The sequence below is a fragment of the Sorghum bicolor genome, chromosome 1, assembly GCF_000003195.3.
Source record: "Sorghum bicolor cultivar BTx623 chromosome 1, Sorghum_bicolor_NCBIv3, whole genome shotgun sequence".
Taxonomy (NCBI): domain Eukaryota; kingdom Viridiplantae; phylum Streptophyta; class Magnoliopsida; order Poales; family Poaceae; genus Sorghum; species Sorghum bicolor.
Window position 1 is genome coordinate 18,806,394 of NC_012870.2, and position 20,384 is coordinate 18,826,777.

The 20,384-nt window shown below is 45.6% G+C and overlaps 2 protein-coding genes across 4 annotated transcripts; both read right to left on the reverse strand.

Annotated features, from left to right (window-relative positions):
* On the reverse strand, positions 1,284 to 4,826 carry LOC110431696 (1-acyl-sn-glycerol-3-phosphate acyltransferase 1, chloroplastic). 2 transcript variants are annotated; one of them, XR_002449129.1, is made up of 6 exons: positions 4,502 to 4,825; positions 4,209 to 4,391; positions 3,094 to 3,500; positions 2,706 to 2,807; positions 2,278 to 2,615; positions 1,284 to 1,625 (listed from the first exon to the last, which is right to left on the reverse strand). XR_002449129.1 is itself a non-coding variant. In XM_021451056.1 (5 exons), exons 1-5 carry the CDS (start codon positions 4,572 to 4,574, stop codon positions 2,388 to 2,390), a joined length of 993 nt encoding a protein of 330 aa, XP_021306731.1. In that variant the 5' UTR covers positions 4,575 to 4,826; the 3' UTR covers positions 2,055 to 2,387. The 2 variants fall into 2 exon arrangements, 1 of the variants encoding a protein (XP_021306731.1); XM_021451056.1 differs by lacking the exon at positions 1,284 to 1,625 and having other exon boundaries at positions 2,055 to 2,615; positions 4,502 to 4,826.
* LOC8065809 lies at positions 6,678 to 20,195 on the reverse strand. 2 transcript variants are annotated; one of them, XM_021457705.1, is made up of 13 exons: positions 19,600 to 20,194; positions 18,428 to 18,527; positions 17,969 to 18,302; positions 17,606 to 17,718; positions 11,305 to 11,433; positions 11,048 to 11,141; positions 10,874 to 10,957; positions 9,902 to 10,557; positions 8,973 to 9,262; positions 8,697 to 8,841; positions 7,757 to 7,854; positions 7,576 to 7,657; positions 6,678 to 7,299 (listed from the first exon to the last, which is right to left on the reverse strand). In XM_021457705.1, the coding sequence occupies exons 1-13, from the start codon at positions 20,076 to 20,078 to the stop codon at positions 7,216 to 7,218; spliced, it is 2,688 nt and encodes an 895-aa protein (XP_021313380.1). In that variant the 5' UTR covers positions 20,079 to 20,194; the 3' UTR covers positions 6,678 to 7,215. The 2 variants fall into 2 exon arrangements, with proteins under 2 accessions (XP_021313380.1, XP_021313382.1); XM_021457707.1 differs by having other exon boundaries at positions 6,684 to 7,299; positions 9,902 to 10,554; positions 19,600 to 20,195.

Below are 20,384 nucleotides of genomic sequence, written 5' to 3' on the forward strand. Positions count from 1 at the left end.
ACTTAGTGCATAAAAAAGTTGGGTATTTCTGGGAATACCAGGAATACCCTCTGTATCCGCCTATGGCCCAGGCACCGCGTTTTCCTTGACTATAGTCGTGCAGTCACGACACTAGTACAAGTACTCCCTCAATCACAAATTATAAAACAATTAACTTTTTGAGCTCAAATTTAACTACTTATCTTATTTAAAAAAGTTGTGTATATATAGTTAAATTTAAATTATTTTTAAAGAACTTTTATTAATAAACTAAGCCACAATAAAAAAAGGTGATATTTTAAACAATTTTTTTAAAAAAACAAGTGGTCAAACTTAGTGTTAAAAAGTCAAATGTCTTATAATTTAAAATAGATTGAGTAGATTGAAACAGTATCAAAGTGCATTAAAGAAATAAAGTACTATAGTTTGAAACAGTAGCAAAGCGCATTAAAACCAGTAGTTAGAAACAACAACAACAAAGGCCCCGTTTGCTTTATACAGGTAAACTTTACTATGTATCACATCGAATATTTAGACACATGCATGAAGTATTAAATATAAAATATTTACGAAACTAAAAATACAGTTAGAGAATAATTTACGAGACAAATTTTTTGAACCTAATTAGTCTATGACTGGACACTAATTATATTAAATAAAATGAAAGCTACCTGTTAAATAACACCTCCAACAGTTTAGTTTTAGTTATAAATGTTCCATAACTTTCCGAAGAAAACGACTTAAAACAAATGTAAAGGAGGTGCTTTCTTAAAGAGCCTGCAAGTTAACCTGCGGGATGTGCTCGTGTTGTTGCCAGTTCTGACTTCTGAGGTCAAGGTGCTTCTGATCACTGCTCACGGGTCACGGCCAACTGGGCTCCTCGACACAATTCCTTGTAAAGATCGAAGATGAGGGATAATACCAATGGCCGACAAGTGCACGTGATGACCATTTCTATTTTTGTTGTGCTATTTGGATCCCAAGCATTGCCTGCACTATGTAAGTATCTGTTATCATCCTCTCTATCGAATCTTCTTGTCATTAGTTGAAGTTCTGTGGTATGCAAATATACTCTATGAATACTGATGGGAAAACACTAAAATATTGTCGCAGGTCGTCCTCAGCTACATGAAATTGGAAATTCTACCGCTAATTCCAACAAATCGACATCATTATATGATAGCAAGGTCATCATAATATTTTGCGTTGCTGCGGAGTGCAATTACTTTGGTCATGGCCTGCAGTATTGCGCTTGTTGCGGGGATATAACTAATCCAAAGAATTGCTATCAGACAATGAAAGAGTGCAGGGCCAAGTGCCGTCCATGCAACCCCAAATGCTCGCCGTCGTCACCCCTTTAATAGGTGGTGATTAAAGGTCCACCACTAGTAATCACTAGATACAAAACGTAATGCCACTTCCCCATAAATAACTGTCAAAATCCGGGGAGCAAGTCCCATTGCTAAACGGCAAAAAGTTCACGTGGGCTTCATTTTCCATCCAATGAAGACGGCCTCTGCCTTTTACATACAACGCTTTGTACTATCAAACAAACAAAAAAAGAAGTGGGGTGTACAACATTAGACCACATGTTACAACCGCCAATTCAAGCCATTTTTCTCCCTCTTGCCTTTACATGATTACATCTGCAACATATAGAAGACAAAAGTACTCAAAACCTGCCATAGGCCACAAGGAACACCAAAAGGTACAGATTGCACACTTTTTTAGCAGGAGAGTTGCCCGATCATATATTAATAAAGAAGACAGATTGCACAATGAATAGGCACAGGTGAAGTGATGCATGTCGTCTTTTATCCACTAATAGTCTAATACTGCTATGCAAGGAACCGTACATATAGTTGACTCGTGGTATCTGTGTGAGTACAAGAAACAGGCCCCCAGTGCATGAAAATACATCCCAACTATGTAACTGAGAGCATTGTAAGTATGGACCAGATACTGTGCACCTGCTTGAGGCACTGCATCTTCTGATATCTAAAGTTGCCTCCTATCATGTTTCATAGTCATGAATGATTCATAGTCCTATATCAAAGAAGGGATGGAAGGACAAAAAGCAGGCACACCTCCAGTGTTAATCAATCATTCCATTATTTGAAGGGTCTACTCTATTGTCGCAGTCGATAACAGACTCAAATATCAGGTCCCGGTGGATTACAGTACATAAACAAACCTTTTTGGAGAATAAAATAAACAAACTTATTCAACGAGAGCAACCCAGATATCATAAATTGCCAACCTTCCCGAAAAATCAAGATAGATAGTTAGCATCAGTACCTGCAACAAGCTTTGACTCAACTCTCAAGTACTTGTGCTCTGAAAGTCTTCTGGGGAATAGACCAAAGCACTCGTTCAGGAAAAAAAATAGACCAAAGCACCCACTTAATTTAATGCACTCCATAACCATGTAGAACAAGAGTATCTGCTATCACATTCCTTGCTTTGGAACATAATGTTTCTGCATCATTTCCTTGAATAGGTCGGTGAATAATCACCTTTACTGAACCTGAATTGAGAATTCCTTCCATTCCAGAAGGCATCAATTTCCCAGTTCCGATAAGAGTAATAGGTATCACAGGAGCTCCGGTCTTTGCGGCGACACTGAATGCACCACGCTGAGAAAAATTATAACAACATGTCACTGCTCGAAGAAAAGTTAAAAGCATAATGAACAGAGAAAATAATATAGTTTGGTAAAGCCTAACCTTAAATACACCTAACTTGCCATCTCTACTTCGAGTACCCTCTGGAAAGAAAAATACAGAAGCTCCTTTTCCCACCAAGTCCACGCACCGTTTGAGACAATCCTGAATTTCCAAAACCAATGTTATGCAGAACATGGAGCGCAAATTGAAATATGGTGTCTAGTTAGCCAACAGAATTACATAATATTTGGTTTACTTATATATGTTCTAAACCTCATGGCAGAGCTGTGTAAACCAAAAAAACAAAAAAACCCACCATGGCAGGTCAGTTACAAAACAAAACTCTCTTATGTGTCCCTCTAATGAATATAAATGATCCAAAAGTATAGTTTCATCACAAATTTATCCACACCATAATGTATGTAAATAGGGATGAGTTTACTCATACCAGCTGGCTCCTGCTGTCCATACGCCGCAGAGGAATCACACCCAAGAGATACATAGCCCACCCTATAATAGGGAACATAAAGATACTGGTCTTGCTTATAAATTTGAAGCACCTCCCTAGAGTAAGAAGGGTATAAATATCCAAGAAGCTCTGATGGTTAGCAACATAGACACCAGGACTATTATTTGGAGGTAGATTTTCCATTCCCTCAACCTCAAGCTTGTAGAACATGGAAATTGTCAACGTAGCCCAAATCTTCGCGATGTAGTGCTGCACTCTCCTACGGTACCGGTCAAATAGTAGCACGAGTGGATGAACCACAACCATAGCTACAAACAAAAAGATTGCTGCAACTGCAGTCACCAAATAGAAGCAAACCCCTCTGACTCTGGGAGCCAATTGCAGGCCTGTTAAAATAATTTCAAGTTAGCACAAGGAGATCCAATTCTATAATTTGATATCTTGCATTTTTCTCTGCATATTATCCATTTCATACAAGCTATTTGTCACCTTGTTGTACATGCGCACATGTTTTCTAATAAGCATGAGACACAGCTAGTACCTGCATCTATTGATTCTTCTACATTCCTGAAACAGTGAAACACAATGGTGCAGTAGCAGTACTGCTAGACCATGCTAATGTGCCTAAAAGGCTACACACTGCCTTTCAGTTAGATGGGAGTACCGATTGTAATCATAGTTGATAGTATTTTCTATTTACCCATCACAACCCAACGACTCTTTGTTTTTGCATTATGAATTTACCTCAAATCAACTAAATCACGGACCATTAGCGATAGCGATTTAGTCACTGCAGGTTTGCAAAGACATCCGTCCTCCTTAACTAGAGCCATTAACTTTTGTGCCATTAAGAGAGGTATCGCGCTTAGCCCCTCTCACATTCACTACTCCCACAAACTGACAAATCATTTACCACTCACCCCCTTCCATTTCCGCGAGCTATGTGTGATGTGTCACCCGACCCTATCTTCTCCAACGTATACAAACCACTGCAATCTCACGGCCATCTTAAAAACAATTAAAACAACATTTTAACATATTCAGCAAGCTTCGGAGTTTCAGCTGAACAAATTTGCAATTACAAGAAGGAAAACCTGACAGTGCCGGCGTCGAATCCCCAGCTGCCGCGGCGCCGGCGATGGCATCCGACCGCACAACCGTACCTCTCCGCCGGCGCCATCTCGTCGCCAGAACATGCGTACTCGGGGACCGGAACACCGCCACCGACACCCGATGCCGCAAGCTCCTCGCCCCTTCGCCGCCGCCAACGGCCGCCACTATGAACCAACCAATACATAAATCACAGATAAGATAAGATCGGCACCCGTGGCTTCCCCCGGGAGATACGGCCCAGCGAGCCAGCAGAGAGGAGGCGGGTCAGCGATACCGTGGCCGGACGAGGAGGAGGAAGCGATGGGGAGAGGCGACGCGGCGGGCCCCGGCCGGATGAGCGTCCCCATGGTCGGCCCGCGAAACCAACCCGCGCCCGCCGCCTCGCACGATCCGCTCCCTCAACGGGGGAAGATGAGGCTGGGGGACTGGGGCCCGTGATCTCGTTCGCGACGGAGGAGTATGGCCGACGACGCGGACGCGGTGGGGGAGGTGGCGCGCACGTGGCGAACGTGGGACGGGGAGGGAGATGGTGGCTTCGCTGGAGAGACAGACGAGCGACGAACGGATAAAATCGTGGGGCGGGGGTCGGACGGTCGGTGGGCCGGCCGTGGCCGTGGGTGCTCGCGGCTGGCGCGCGGACGGGTACGGGTAACGGGTTGATGTGTGCGTGCGCCGGCCGGCGAGGCGAGGCGATGCGACCGGTCGGGTGGGGGGCTACCGGCCGGCCGGCCGACGGCACGTGGGTCCAAATGCGCTAAAAACCTCTGGCGTTTTTTCATCGAGGTTTTCAAAGTTTCTTGGGCGGTTTGCAGCTTACCGGGAAGGCCGATGTTTGTTTTAGGCCTCGTTTAGATGTGTGCGAAAAGATTTTGAATTTCGCTATTGTAGCACTTTCGTTTGTTTGTAGCAAATATTGTCCAATCATAGACTAACTAGGATCAAAAGATTTGTCTCGCGATTTACAGTTAAACTGTGCAATTAATTTTTATTTTCATCTATATTTAGTGCTTCATGTATGTGCCGAAAGATTCGATGTGACATGAAATTTTGAAAACTTTTGGTTTTTTGGTGAACTAAACAAGGCCTTACTTGTTGTTATATAGCTGCAGTTGCAAATTTGTTGATTTAGAACTTGCCTGGAAGGTCCATGTTTTCCTCTTGTAATTGCAAATGTGTTCAGCTGAAACTCTGAAGCTGCAGGAGTAAACAAATGTAACGGATTTGTTCTATTGCTCGAAAATGTTCAGTTGAAACTCTGAAGCTGCAAATTTGTTCTGTTGTTTAAATATAAGGATTAAGTCCACTTTTAGCCCCTCAACTATTAGCCGAGTTTAATTTTAACCCTCAACTACAAAACCGTCTGTTTCTCACCCTCAACTATCAAAACCGGTCACTTTTAGCACCCGGAGAGAGGACAGAGCGGTTTTGAGCCACTTTGAGCGGTTTTTCTTTTTTCTGTTCTATAGTTAAATCTGTGAATTTCATAGTGAATTGTTTGAGCATGATAAATTCATCAAATTTTTTGGGTAGCCTTGTCATGATGTTCTCTATGCAGAAAAAATGTGAAACTATGAAAGTAAATATCTTTTGGATGCTAAAAAATTAGCTCTTTTAATTAATAAATACATGTTCTATGATTTTTGTAGTATAATATATACATCCTATGATCATGAAACTTTTTGCATAACTGTTTTATACTAAGATAGACCTTCAAAAAAAGTTTAAGGTTAATTTAATGATATTTGCTTGTGTCCCTAATTTATATGTAATTAATAAAGCATATAAATTAGGGATATAAGCAAACATCATCAAATTAATCTCAAACTTTTTATGAAGGTCTATATTAGTATAAAACAGTTATGCAAAAAGTTTCATGATCATAGGATATATATATTATCCTACAAAAATCATAGAACATGTATTTATTAATTAAAAGAGCTAATTTTTTAGCATCCAAAAAATACTTATTTTCATAGTTTCACATTTTTTTCTGCATAGATAACATCATGACAAGGCTACCCAAAAAATTTGATGAATTTACCATGCTCAAACATCTCACTATGAAATTCACAGGATTAACCATAGAAAAGAAAAAAGAGAAAACCGCTCAAAGTGGCTCAAAACCGCCCTGTCCTCTCTCCAGGTGCTAAAATGACCGGTTTTGATAGTTGAGGATGAAAAACATACGGTTTTATAGTTGAGGGTTAAAATTAAACTCGGCCAATAGTTGAGGGGCTAAAAGTAGACTTAATCCTAAATATAAATGCAGTTACAATTAATAATGATAATAACAGGGGTGCATGCCAACTACTACTACCATTTTGAGGAGTAAGCTTTTAACCTCAAGGAAACAGAAGACGGGGGGTTCTAATTCCCTCAAACCAGTTTGCACAGAACGCATTAACGAGCGCATCCACCTTAGTAATTGACTGGCTGTGCAGACAGTAGTATAGCACTAAGTAACAACCTAAAATATTTGTATACCTTCAGTTACACTGTTTGCATACAACATTGTCATTTTCTGCAACAGGTAGATGCTTCGAACTTATGGGCCCATTATACCTAGAGCTACATAGCTGAATTGCACGGCTATTATGTCATATACACTCTTAACTTGTCAGATTTAGGCATGTGTGGTCACTGATTCAATTGTAACACCAAAATACAACCTGTAAGGCAGAGCCGACGAACTGAAACAGCACAACTACATGCCCTATGGCCTATGCTGTTATTGTACATCATTCATAATATGCACTATTCCCAGGGTACGGAAACAACATGATTTCAGGGGACGAGGAGAAGACACTACAGAATCAGAACACCAGGAGGGACAAAAGAAAGAATAAAATCACTGTTAGCTCCCAAGCCAACTGCACGCCAGCCTCTGGCATCCATTTGTCGCGCCCTGGCCAGGTGATGAGCAACACCTGTGTGTGCTTCGGCTGCAAAAGAGGTCAGTTAATCTGTACAGGGCGCCTCTTCCCACTTCTATGATTGCCGGCATCTTTCAATGACTTCAGTGACAGCTGAATGTGTTTCCCTTGTCATCATGTTGAGCTGCAGATGAAATGACTGCAAGGGAACACGATGGTTGGGTAAATTACGAGCAAAACTAGCTCAAAGCTGTCACAGAAAAGGGAAACTAGGAAAACAACCAAGAAAATTTTGAAGCTAGAGCAGTCGCATACTATCTAGTAAACATGCCAGAAAAAGAATAAATAGATACAAGCTACACAAAAGAATAGGGATAGCATCTATGGACACGACAAATTAATGTTCCCCAAAAATGGCAGTCCATGCATCTCTAGAACATTGCTCGAGACAGTACATTCAGAAATTTAGACATACCACAAATTTCTCTAGTACTGGTACAAGAACTTTTAAGTTGTTGTCCGGAAGGCAACTGGAAATGGCTCCTCGAACCTTCATACTGTGGCAGCAAACATACAGTTCAGAAGCTAACAGCAGTGGGGCTGACATTAAAATTATAACAAATTAAGAAAACATTATGAAATAAGGCAGTATGGACCTTTCCGTTGAAAGAAAGGCCAGCACAAGTGCTGCATAGGCCTCAACAATCATCATTTCAGCTTCGCGTTCTCCTTGCAACAAAGATTCTTCATCATCCTAAAAATCAGAAATAGCCATCAAATAAATGGCTCACAAGAGTCTTTGATATGCAGAACACAGTTATACATTTCTAGGTAGCATGTAGAAATACAACATATAGAAAAGTCATAATTGCATTGCCAACCCAGAAATAAAAGGTGCTAACTTAATTCTAGGTTCCAACTAACCCTTTGCCAATCTCTAGTGTCTATAAATAAACATATATATTTATTTATATTCCTGGTGTTCCTTTTGTCTACGTGGCTGCCAACTGATACTCTGATTATATTGGCACGTTTATAACAGGATACAGAATAGCTGGGAGAAATGATGGTCGTTTAATTAAGAAATTGCAACTTATATGAGAGAGCACAGAAAGCAAGGGAAAGTGAGACAAAACAAAACATTGCCTATCATAATAAACGATGAATCACACGCCCCAGTACTGTTCAAAATAGAACGACAGAGACACTGCTGGATTTTGTATTCTAGTGCACATGCACCTGAATTTTTTCATTTTCAGATGATTTTTTTATATATAAAAAAATAGTTCACATGCCAACCTCTATGATAAAGTACATCTATGGTTGCACTATGGATGTGCCAAGCTCCAAGTATGAGTTTTGAGTAGGTTTCCATGTTTCCACCTAAGATGTGGTTTCCACTACATATTTTCCCTATTATATATATGCCAAGGGAAGCCTGTTATTGGTAACATTACACCATGCCCATCAGTTAGAATTGCCGTCTGCTAGGTGTGGAAATTTCTATTTTGAAGCAAGTGGGAAGGTGACCATTCTTATGTTGTAAAATATGAAAACATACGTTAAAAAAAATGAAAACATGAGGATTAGAATTACCGGTGATATAGCTTCAGCAGTTTCCCCAGTACCTTGACTCGCTAAGAATATTGAACAGAGCAGGGGTATGACATCCCTCTGTACCTCTTTGCTATCTGGATTTTGAGATAGATTGACAGAAACACGGGCATTCGCAAGTCGTACCCTATAGCCAGGTACAGTTAGAATTACAGGCATTGATTAGATGATGTATAGCAGCTTTCCAGATGTAAGAAACTGGCATACCAGTAATATTTACATGAATGGAGCAAATGGAGACAAGGAAGGGAGTCCTACCTATTAAGGCTATCCTTCTCCACAAGGTTGACAAGCAATCCCAATATGGCGACCAGAAAATCAAGTTCATAGTCCCGCAATTGCTTAGTTTTGATTTGGAGTGACTTGCTGTTCTGGGAAGACAACAGATCACCAGCGGACACTCTTTCTTTCATTTGATTGTTACTGTCCATGGAGAAATCAAATGAGGGGAAATGTTTAATGATCAAGGCGGCCATGGTATTAATTCCGCCACATGACGCAATCTGTTCGCAGCCAGACGGGTTGTCATTTGCCAAGTTCATAAGAACCTGACACAAAATTAATGGAAGATGTTAGATACATCTCATTGCAAATGTACTAAAAACAAGTTGTCCCGCAATAATATGCCACTAGCCTGCTGCAAAAGATGTTTGCTTGGTAAAGCTAGCTGATCAAAACTTTCACAGTGACTAGCAAAGTAGAAGTACCAACTGTTAGAATTAGGGTCTCATTACTTGGGCCAACCCTAACCAGGGTGACATAATAGGTGCCATACATGGGCCTCATGGGCCTAGCCACATGGGCCTACATCACTCATACTCTAACACCAACTAAGCTTAAAGCTTGTAAATTTTTTATTTTCCATAAAGCTCACCCACTGCTCAAGCATAACGTCGCAAAAAAAGAACTAACATCCGTCAGAAATGGTTAACGTTGCTATTGTTGATAGCCAGCAGGAAATGTGAATGTTCTTATGGTGGGTGTGAATATGCAAATTGGCACATGGAAAAGAACTATAGAAGTACCGATGTCTCAAAATTTTGTATAGGAAAATCACGACAATTGGTGACCATCTGAAGGATATACAACTTCCGCAGTTTTTTATCAAGATCTAAAAGATGCCAGGCAACAAGACTTATAGAGGTAAACCAAGACAAGAAAGAGCAAAAGGAAACAGGATCCATTACCTTAACTGATGCCAAAAGGCAATCTTCCAAAAGATTGGACTCGTCTACAGCCTTAGAATCAGAAGTTGCACCTGAATGATAAATATCTTCAGGTTGACATAATTCAGGACTTCCCATTATTGCAGTCCCACAATCATCCAGCACTTCTCCATTAGATCGTTTCGCTCGCTTCTGTGGTGGTTTCCTTTTTGGACCAAATAGATCCCAATTTGAAGGTTCTTGATCAATAGCATCAAATGCAAATGGATCATCACCACCATTACTCAAATCAGTGTGCACATTTTCAGATAGACGCCGCTTTTTTGCCATTTCTCTGGAGTTCCAATCAGAAGAGTCTGCTTTTATAGAAATCCAACCACTTTTTCCTCTGATTGGATTAGCTTTAGAACGATCCTTTCTTACATTGAGCTTCAAACTAGCACCATTACTACGTTTCACTCCAAATGAACCACTTGATGCCCCATTGCTTGAAAAAGATGAACTATTGAGTGTCCTTTGTGACTGACAGATAACACTACTAGAAGAGATAGTAATATGAGATGCTTCCGATTTGGAGGATGAGCAATCCTGGCGCCTAGGATTCAGTAAAAGGCTCTTCTTCTTTGAGTTATTGCACTTGCCATGATCATTCAGTAAGTTCAAATCTCTACTGTCTGCTGCACGATGCAATGTTCAAAATGTAACTATGTTAAACTTAAAATAAACAAGTATTATTGGCCTCCACATTAGATCAGAAAGATAACAGAAGAGTTTGTGGTGGCCCAGATAGTATTGCTAACACCAGATGGTACAGAGATCGTGAAATATATAATTGGTTGGGAGAATAATGGCACAATTTAATGAAAATTCATAAAACGGAAACTAATGAAAGTTTTGGCATCAACCCTATTTAGATGGATTGAATTTGAAATAGAAACAAGGGTGATCATATTCAGGCTCGCAATAACTATAAAATGAAAGTCATTTTATTACCAGAGCAGGCCCCATTGCAAACTTCAGTGTTTTTTGGATCTGCTTTTCTTGAAACAGTGGAAGGTTTCTGAAGGAGAGAGAGAGCTGCAGTGACAGGAACAACAATCAGATTCCAAAAGGGGGTGTCGAGCTTTACATTTAAGTCTTGAGTATATTAAATTAGTACACAATTACCTGATAGTAATTCAATAATATTGAGAATGACACCAACAAAAGGAAGTGAGGGGCATTTAGGGCCCAATTTTCGAGTCATGCTGAGCAAATGGGTCTGGAAGAAACAAAATGAGATAACTTAGAATACCTTGTAAAATAATACAGATAACACTTAGCAGCAAACATGGCAACACCATTACAGCACAGAAGAAGCACAAAAACATCGTAGAGAGCAGTGAGATAGAAGCAAATCGAGCAAACAAGATACTGATGATTACCTTGTTGTTGTCACTTAGAAATGTGGCATTCTCCAAAATTTTGAAACATTTCAAGAGGAGCGTGGTACTTTGCAGAGGAGCTCCTTCCTTTCCCTCCACAGCCGTAGTTGAGGCATCCTTTACAAGTTTCTAATACACAAGGTTTGCCACCAGAGGCAGATTGTTATTGCAGTCACTTAGCACGAACATATATTACTATTGCACATATGTGTCAAACAGGTGACATGTAAAGATGGGGACAAACGATATATAGATCGGCACCCTAAGGATAAAAATATGAAAATCCTAAAGCAGGTCAGTACTATAGAGTACTTGCATATCCAGAGAAGGCAAATATCAACAGAATTGTAGCACTCAACAGAACAAAAAACATCTATGTTGTATTTGGTTTCAGTAAAGAGGTGGTCCGAAGTCATCTCACCCCTCAAATTATTGTTTGGTTTGAGTATTGGAATAGGGTGATCCATCAAGTTCGAAGAAAGGGTTTGTCCCACAAGTTCAAATCGTACTGGTAATCACAGTTTGAGTACATTTGAAATATAGAACTTTTCAATCAAAGCAATTATTGCAACATAACTTTGTCTTGCTACATGTTTTGTTAGTCCCTGGGATTCCTGCACAGGTAAGCAGTAAGCTTACCAGCACACTCACACACTCACTCACTATGGCTAGAGGTAGAAGAAGGGGTTGAGCTCAAGCACACACACACATAGCACAAGCACCAGCGCTGGCCAGAGCTCTGCTCTTTGGTTTGTGGCAACTGAACTGAAAAATACATTACTAGAGCTGCACTTATATACACAAAGGGGTAGGTTCAGTTTGTGTACTGAAGCTACTGAAGGTGGGCTGCTGTACTGCAGTCAAAGTCTACTATCCTAGCTGCAGGATAAGCCTGCAATACTTATTAGCTAAGGACACAATGGCCTACCAAAAATCTGTGTCCTCACTACTCCTAGTCAAGTGTTCCCACTACAGCTTGACTGCTGTTCAACCTTTCAAAGCTGGTCTTTAGTTTCACATTTCTAGTCACCAAGCTGCAGCCTTGACTGAAGATTGGTCTGCAGTTGCAGACTTCTTTGCAAGTCCAGCAGCAAATTATTCAACAATTCTTCCCCTAATCTTGCTGCTCTTGCTTGATTTCCACCATTCCAATCTTGGTCCTCAGCTCCATGAACCGAAGACGGCCGAGTGGCTTGGTGAGGATGTCTGCAAGCTGTCGTCCGGTTTCGACAAACTCCAGAACAATCTGTCCTCCATCGACACAATCATGGATGAAGTGAAAACGAGTGTCGATGTGCTTGCTGCGGTCGTGGAGGACTGGGTTCTTTGCAAGGGCGATGGCGGGTTGATTGTCCACCATCAGGGCTGGCGGGTGAGCTTCCTTGCCAGTCAGCTCGCCCAACAGCCGGCGCAGCCAGACAGCCTGGCATGCCGCCGTGGCTGCTGCGACATACTCCGCCTCACATGTCGATAGCGCCACGATTTTTTGCTTCAGTGACTGCCAAGCAATAGGTGCTGCTCCAAGGAAGACGAGCACACCAGAGGTGCTCCGTCGACCATCAATGTCGCCTGCCATGTCTGCATCGCTGAAAACAGTGAGCTCCGGCTCACCTTCAGTCTTGGGGGGTGTCTCGCTGTAGATCGTGAGCCTTAGCCCACCTTTGCCGCCACGCTTGGGGAAGATGATCGCTTGATCAAGCGACCCTTTGACGTAGCGCAGCAGCCTCTTGACCGCCATCCAATGATCTTCTCGCGGGTCCTCCATGAAACGGCTGACGTACCCAACCGCGAACGCAATGTCCGGCCGGGTATGAGTGAGGTAGCGCAGCCCACCGACGATGCTCCGGTAGCGTGTCGCGTCAACCTTCGCAGCGGTGCTGTGCTTGCTTAGCTTCAGCCGCTCCTCCATTGGAGTCGCGCACGGCTTGCAATCTGCCATGCCGCCGCGCTCCAGCAGCTTCTCCGCATAGGCATGCTGGCCCAGGGAGATGTGCTCCTTCCCCTGCCTCACCTCAATGCCGAGGTAGTAGGAGAGCATGCCGAGATCGCTCATCTTAAATCGAGCTGCCATCTCGCGCTTGAAACGATCAATGTCCTCCGCTCGCGCTCCAGTGACGATCAAATCGTCCACATACACGCCGACGACGAGCTCCTCCTTCCCCCGTCGCCGCGTGTAGAGCGCGTGCTCTGTGGCGCAGCGAGCGAACCCAAGCTCGCCTAAGGTAGCATCAAGCTTGGCGTTCCACGCTCGAGGGGCCTGCCGCAGCCCGTAGAGCGCCTTGCGCAGCTTGAGCACCTTGTGCTCAGCACCCTTGACGGCGAAGCCTGGAGCTTGCTTGACGAAGACCGTCTCCGCAAGCTCGCCGTTGAGGAACGCAGACTTGACGTCGAGGTGGTGGACACGCCAATCCTTCGCTGCTGCCATAGCCAACAGCAAGCGAACGGACTCCATGCGCGCTACCGGAGCAAAGACTTCCTCGAAGTCGATGCCCTCACGCTGCACAAAACCGCGGGCAACAAGCCGAGCCTTGTACTTGACAATGGCACCGCGCTCATCCCGCTTCACCTTGTAGACCCACTTTAGCCCAATTGGCCTGCAGCCCGCCGGTGGATCCACCAGCTCCCATGTCCCATTGTCCTCGATCGCCCTCATCTCCTCCAACATTGCCAGACGCCAATTGGCGTCCCGTTCAGCCACTGTGAACGTTGGCGGCTCCTCTGCGCTAACAAGGAGTAGCTCTGGGTCATCTAGAAGCCGACTAGCCAACCCAGGAGCTCGCCCTTCGCCGACAATGTTGTCCACGCGTCTGAACCGGACCTCCTCGCCGTCGTGGAAAGCATCCACGTACTCATCGATGTTGGTGGGTGGAGAAGCGAATTCCAATGGTGGTGTCCCCTGTCCTGCTGTCGCAGGGGACTGTGGTGGAGGTAAATGCGCTGCTGCTGGTGGAGACTGCTCTCCAGCAGCAGTCTGTTCTGCAGCAGCAGCCTGCTCTGTAGCAGCTGCAGCCTGCTCTCCAGCATCTGCAGCAGCCTGCTCTGTAGCAGCTGCAGCCTGCTCTCCAGCATCTGCAGCAGCCTGCTCTCCAACAGTAGCAGCAGCAGCCTGCGCTCCAGCGCCACCTCCTCCTTGCATCACCAAGTGCTCGATGGTGAAGGTGCTGCTGACGCCACCAGCTTCGCCGGCGCCTTGCTGCACCCAATCCCAAGCAGCCATCTCATCGAACACCACATCCCTAGAGATCACCACCTTGCCTCTCTTGGGATCATAGAGCCGATAGGCCTTGCTGCCCTCCTCGTAGCCCAACAGCACCATGGGCGTGCTTCTGTCTTCCAGCTTGCCGAGGTGGGGCTTTGTGTTCTTGACATGGCCAATGTAACCAAATGTCCTGAGGAAGGAGACATTAGGCTTGCGTCCATGCCAAGCTTCGAACGGCGTCTTGCCTTTCAAGGCCTTGGTGGGCGCACGGTTGAGGATGAACACCGCTGTGGTCACCGCCTCGCCCCAGAACTCCGCCGGCATCTTCTTGGCCTTCATCATCGACCTCGCCATGCCGACCACGGTCTGGTTGCGCCTCTCCACCACGCCATTCTGCTATGGTATGTACGGTGCGGTGTGGTGGCGCACCACACCTTCCTCCGCACAGTACGCAGCGAACTCCATAGAAGTGAATTCGCCTCCACGATCAGTCCGCAACACGCACAACTTCTTGCTGCTCTCCGCCTCCGCGCGTGCCTTGAACTTCTTGATTGCTTCCGCCGCTTCGCTCTTGCTGGTCAAAAGCTGCAGCCACATGAACCGGCTGCAGTCATCTACCAGCAAGATGAAATACTTGCGGCCTCCATGTGTCGCCGGCGTGATTGGCCCACAGAGGTCACCGTGGACCAGCTCCAGGGCCTCAGCCGCGCGATACTTCGCCATCTTCGGGAACGGCAGCCTCCTTTGCTTCCCGGCCAGGCAGCTGTCACACAGCTCACCTGCGTGCTCAATGTGAGGCAGCCCCCGGACCATCTTCTCCAGCTTGCCAAGGGCGTCGAAGCTGAGATGGCCATAGCGGGCGTGCCACAGCCATGGCTCCTCCATGCGCTGTGCAGCAAGGCAGATGGGCTGCTCCACCTTCAAGTTGAGAAGGTACAGCCGGTTCCGGGACCTCTTCACCTTGGCAAGAAGTCGCTGCTCCCGGTCCCTGATCTTGAGGACGCCGTCCTTGATCAGCACCTCGCTGCCGCGCTCATCTAGCTGGCCAATGCTGATGATGCTTGAACGCAGCTGCGGGATGTAATACACATCCGTCAGTGCGCGGTGCTCGCCGTTCTGGCACCTGAAGATGATGGTGCCACGCCCTTGGATCGCCACCCTTGAGCCGTCACCAAACTTCACCGTGCCGGTCACGTTCCCGTCGAGCTCGGAGAAGGCCTCCTTGGAACCCGTCATGTGGTTGCTGGCGCCGGAGTCCAGGTACCACTGCTGCTCCTGCTCGCTGCCCACACGTCCGAGGTGGACTTGGGCACGCGGCTCGTCGAGGTTGACGACCTTCAGAGCCTTCCCGTGCTCCTGTACCGCCATCACCTCTCCCTTCTCCTTGGCCTCAACGTCGTGCAGTGCACAGAACGTCGCCATCATGAGAGTAGCCTCATCATCATCATCAGCCTGCGCCAAATGAGCTTCGGCCTTCTTCTCCTGCTTGCGATTTGGGCACTCCTTTGCCCAATGGCCTGTCTTCCCGCAGCGCCTGCAAGCGTTGGGGTCGATCTTCTTCTTCTTCCTCTCCGAAGAAGCCTTGCCACGGCGCTTGCCATCGCCACCGCGGCTGGAGGAGGCTTCCCCGGACTTCTTCTCCTTCATCCGGGCAGCCCACTCCTCCTCTGTCAGCAGCAGCTTGCCGCTGTCCATCGTTGCTGTGGCCTGCTCCATGCGCTCGTCCACCGCTCGTAGACGGCCCGTCACATCCTCAATAGTGAGGGTGGACAGGTCCAACATTGTCTCTATGGAGAGAGCAATTTGGATGTACTTCGGTGGCACGGAGTGGAGGTACTTGGAGACTGCCTCTTCTTCGTTGATGGTGACGCCGTAGCTCCCCAGCTTGCTGATGAGCGACGACAGGCGGAGGGAGAACTCCTCCACCGACTCTCCATCCTTGAACTTGAGGTTGGCGTACTCCTGCTTCAGCAGCTGGGCCGTTGCCTTCTTTGCGCGATCAGAGCCGACGCACATCGCAGCAATGGCCTCCCACGCCTCCTTAGCAGTCTTCTTCGCCCCCAACGGCTCCCTGTACTCCGTCGGCACAGCAGCGAGGATAGCCTCCATCGCTGACATGTCGTCTTCTTCATTGTCGGTGCCCTTGTCAATGACATTCCAGAGCCGTCGGGCTCTGAGCTTGACCTTCATGGTCACCGCCCACTCGCCATAGTTGGTGCGAGTCAGCATCGGCCAACTTGTGCCGCTGACCTCCCGCACGGTGCGCACCACGACCTCCTGTCGTGGCTGGGCAGCCCCAGCAGCACTGCTGCTGTCAGCAGTCTCTGAGCCAGGTGCCATCGCCGGCGGTTAGTCTGGCGACGCAGCTATACGGCTCTGATACCACTTGTTAGTCCCTGGAATTCCTGCACAGGTAAGCAGTAAGCTTACCAGCACACCCACACACTCACTCACTATGGCTAGAGGTAGAAGAAGGGGTTGAGCTCAAGCACACACACACATAGCACAAGCACCAGCGCTGGCCAGAGCTCTGCTCTTTGGTTTGTGGCAACTGAACTGAAAAATACATTACTAGGGCTGCACTTATATACACAAAGGGGTAGGTTCAGTTTGTGTACTGAAGCTACTGAAGGTGGGCTGCTGTACTGCAGTCAAAGTCTACTATCCTAGCTGCAGGATAAGCCTGCAATACTTATTAGCTAAGGACACAATGGCCTACCAAAAATCTGTGTCCTCAATACTCCTAGTCAAGTGTTCCCACTACAGCTTGACTGCTGTTCAACCTTTCAAAGCTGGTCTTTAGTTTCACATTTCTAGTCACCAAGCTGCAGCCTTGACTGAAGATTGGTCTGCAGTTGCAGACTTCTTTGCAAGTCCAGCAGCAAATTAACATGTTTTTCATGTTGCTCAAAATAATATTCTTTCAGATTTCAGCTTCAAGTATAATGGAGCATGAATTGTACAAGGCTCAAAAGTTAATCATCCTTTACCATAGGAAAACAAATAATAACCATCCTTTACCATAGCAAAACAAATAATGCCAATTTAATAGTTATGTATAAACCTGTTAGAGAACATACATAGACATAAATAAGGTCTTACCTCTAGCTCTGAATGGCAATTCACCATGACATTAAAAATATTATCAAGGCCACCCAACTGCCTTAATGTTTCTTTGAAATTTCCTCCAAGTTTCAACACCATGTCAGATGTATCTGTAAAAATGTTATAGCACTTCAGAGTGATGATGGCAAACCTTGATACTAAATAAGGTTTATTAAATTAAAGGTAAGAAAAATACCAAGTTCTAAATAAGACAACAATCAATAGCAAGTGAAACAATAACCACACAAAATCATCCATGTAATGCTGTAGCTATTACTTAACTTATTATTTGATTTTATTGCTTTGACTAATAAAATCAGACCTGACGGGGAATCATGATAATTTGATTAGAAAACTTACCCTCTAATGCAACAGCAGACAAGCACGCCTTTTCCATTGTCAACAAAGCAAGCCACTTTGAACATAGTTCTGGCCTTGTTGTTCTCTTACCATCCCTGCCTAGTGGCTTGATCTCTTTGCAGCTTAAGAGGATTTCTTCAACTTTTAAAAGTATGTCCTCTGAACTAGAGTCCGCATCCTTATTGGAACCGTTAAGCATCTGAAATTTACTGATTCCAAGAAGTTTGGAACCTATCGATGGCGCTTTGGCATCAACGACATTCACCGGAGGGTTTAATAATTTAAGAAGGAAACGGACACAAGTTTCTGAATCCAGTGAATTATTGTCTTGGACCTGAATAATAACAAAGGAACTCACATCACTTGCCAAAACAAATAGGTGAAGGCAACTTCGAGATAAAAGGTATTTAATGTGCATAACAGCATGCAGGATTTAGACTGAGATCAAGAGGTACTCACGTCACTTGCCAAAACAAATAAAAGAGCTCCTGCAGCAATAGCGCAGGGAGGATCATCAATGTCCAGAACCAAAATAGCATCGATAATTTGCTGTATCAATCTACAAGGAAGGCATTTGTATAAGTAATATAATGGAAAAAGGTGACAAGTCTAATACTGTGTTTGTTAAATGTTAACATCTTTAGAGCTGGAGAAGTTCTCAAAATTTAGCTATTCTTGTGGACTTAGAGAAATGAATTGCCGTTTGACCTTGCCCCAAGAATTGAAGCCCAGTTCATACAGCAAAACAGATATCCCACAACTTCAAGTCTTCAAATTATTCTAACCAAGGTATTATGTCTTTTAACTTAAAGCGAAGTACAGCATCAGTGTTAGCAGAACTGTGAGTGTAAGAGTAAACCAATGACACATTTCAGCTCAAGTGAAACTTTCAGTTTACAAGACAATAATCATTATTGTTTAATCCCAACTGGAAACACTGATGCTGTACTGCCAGTTGGGATTGAACAATAATGATTATTGTCTTGTAAACTGAAAGTTTCACTTGAGCTTGAATGTGTCATTGGTTTACTCTTACACTCACAGTTAAACAGTGATGTTGTACTTCACTTTAAGATATAATTCAAACAAGATAAACCAATTTCTAGGCACTACTAATCACTAACCATGCTACTACTGTTTCAGGAACCATACAGGATACAATCACTCAGCTAAAGTCTAAAGAATATACCAATATGCTAGAAATGTTCCTAGGCAACTCAAATGCATATGCATACTTCTTAAACACATGTATAAATTTAGGTTATAAACACAATGAACTGGCACTTGTGTTTGTTGGAATCAACAGAATCAATTCTACAATATTACATAACTACCAGTTAGTGTCCATGTCAAGCAACAAACGGGAAATTATTGAACCATACCACCAATACTTGTGTTTTGCGCAAGGAATTAGCCGTCTATTGCGAAACCAAGCAAGCAAAGGAAGCAAATGGTCGAAACGCAGAAAGGTAGTTCCTTTCTCAAAGAAACCCTAAACTTGAGCCCTAATCGCACAAGAACACCATCACGCTTCTCCATTTTCCGGCCAAGATTGCCAGGAAAGATGAGCAAGAACCGAATTGATGTTCTTGGCTGAGCGCAAGAAAAGGAGGCGTCTTTGATGCACTCACCCTTGGGCCCGGAGCACGCGGCGGCGCTCGGCGGAGGCGCAGATCCCGAGCAGCGCGAGCAGGCTGGCCCGCCGCGTCCGCTTCTGCGCGGCGGGGCGGAGCCCGTCGAGCGCGAACGTGACTTCGTCCACGCTCTCCATCATCTCCCCGTACTCCTCGGCCTCCATCAGCGTCGCCGTCGGCGCCACCGCGGGGGCTTCCGCGAGCTCCCACCCTCCTCCTCCTCCTCCTCTTCTTGCCCCGCCCCGCCCGCGCCGCCTCCCCTCCGGCTGGGACCGCGGCGGGGACGGAGGCGGGTCCTCGTCGAAGTCCCACATCGAGGAGGACTCCTGCGACGGCGGGAGCGGGAGCGGCTGCGAGGCCGACGACCCCAGCACGTCGTCGTCGGCGTCGAAGTCGAACGCGTCCTGCGACGACGAAACCCCGCCCCCGCCGTCGGAGAAGGAGCGGGATCTGCGCCCGTACGTGCGCAGGATCATGGCGCCCGCGCCGTCGTCGATGCGCGGCGAGAGAGGGAGGAATTCGGGTGTGGGTTTGGGTCCGCTGGCTTGCTTCGCGTTGCGGCTGATGCGGCGGATTTGGGAAATGAGTTGGGAGGGGCAGCTGCTTGGGGTGGGGGATTTGGTTCGGGGGAGCGGGGAGCTCGGCTTCGGCTCGATCAGGCTGTGTCACTGCCGAGTGGGGCCGCGAGATGGGTGTGGTTTGGTTTGTCCGATTCAGCCGTAGCCTCGGCCCTCGGGTTTGTTGGGAACAATCACGCGAGTCAGGTGTCAGAACGGCAAGCA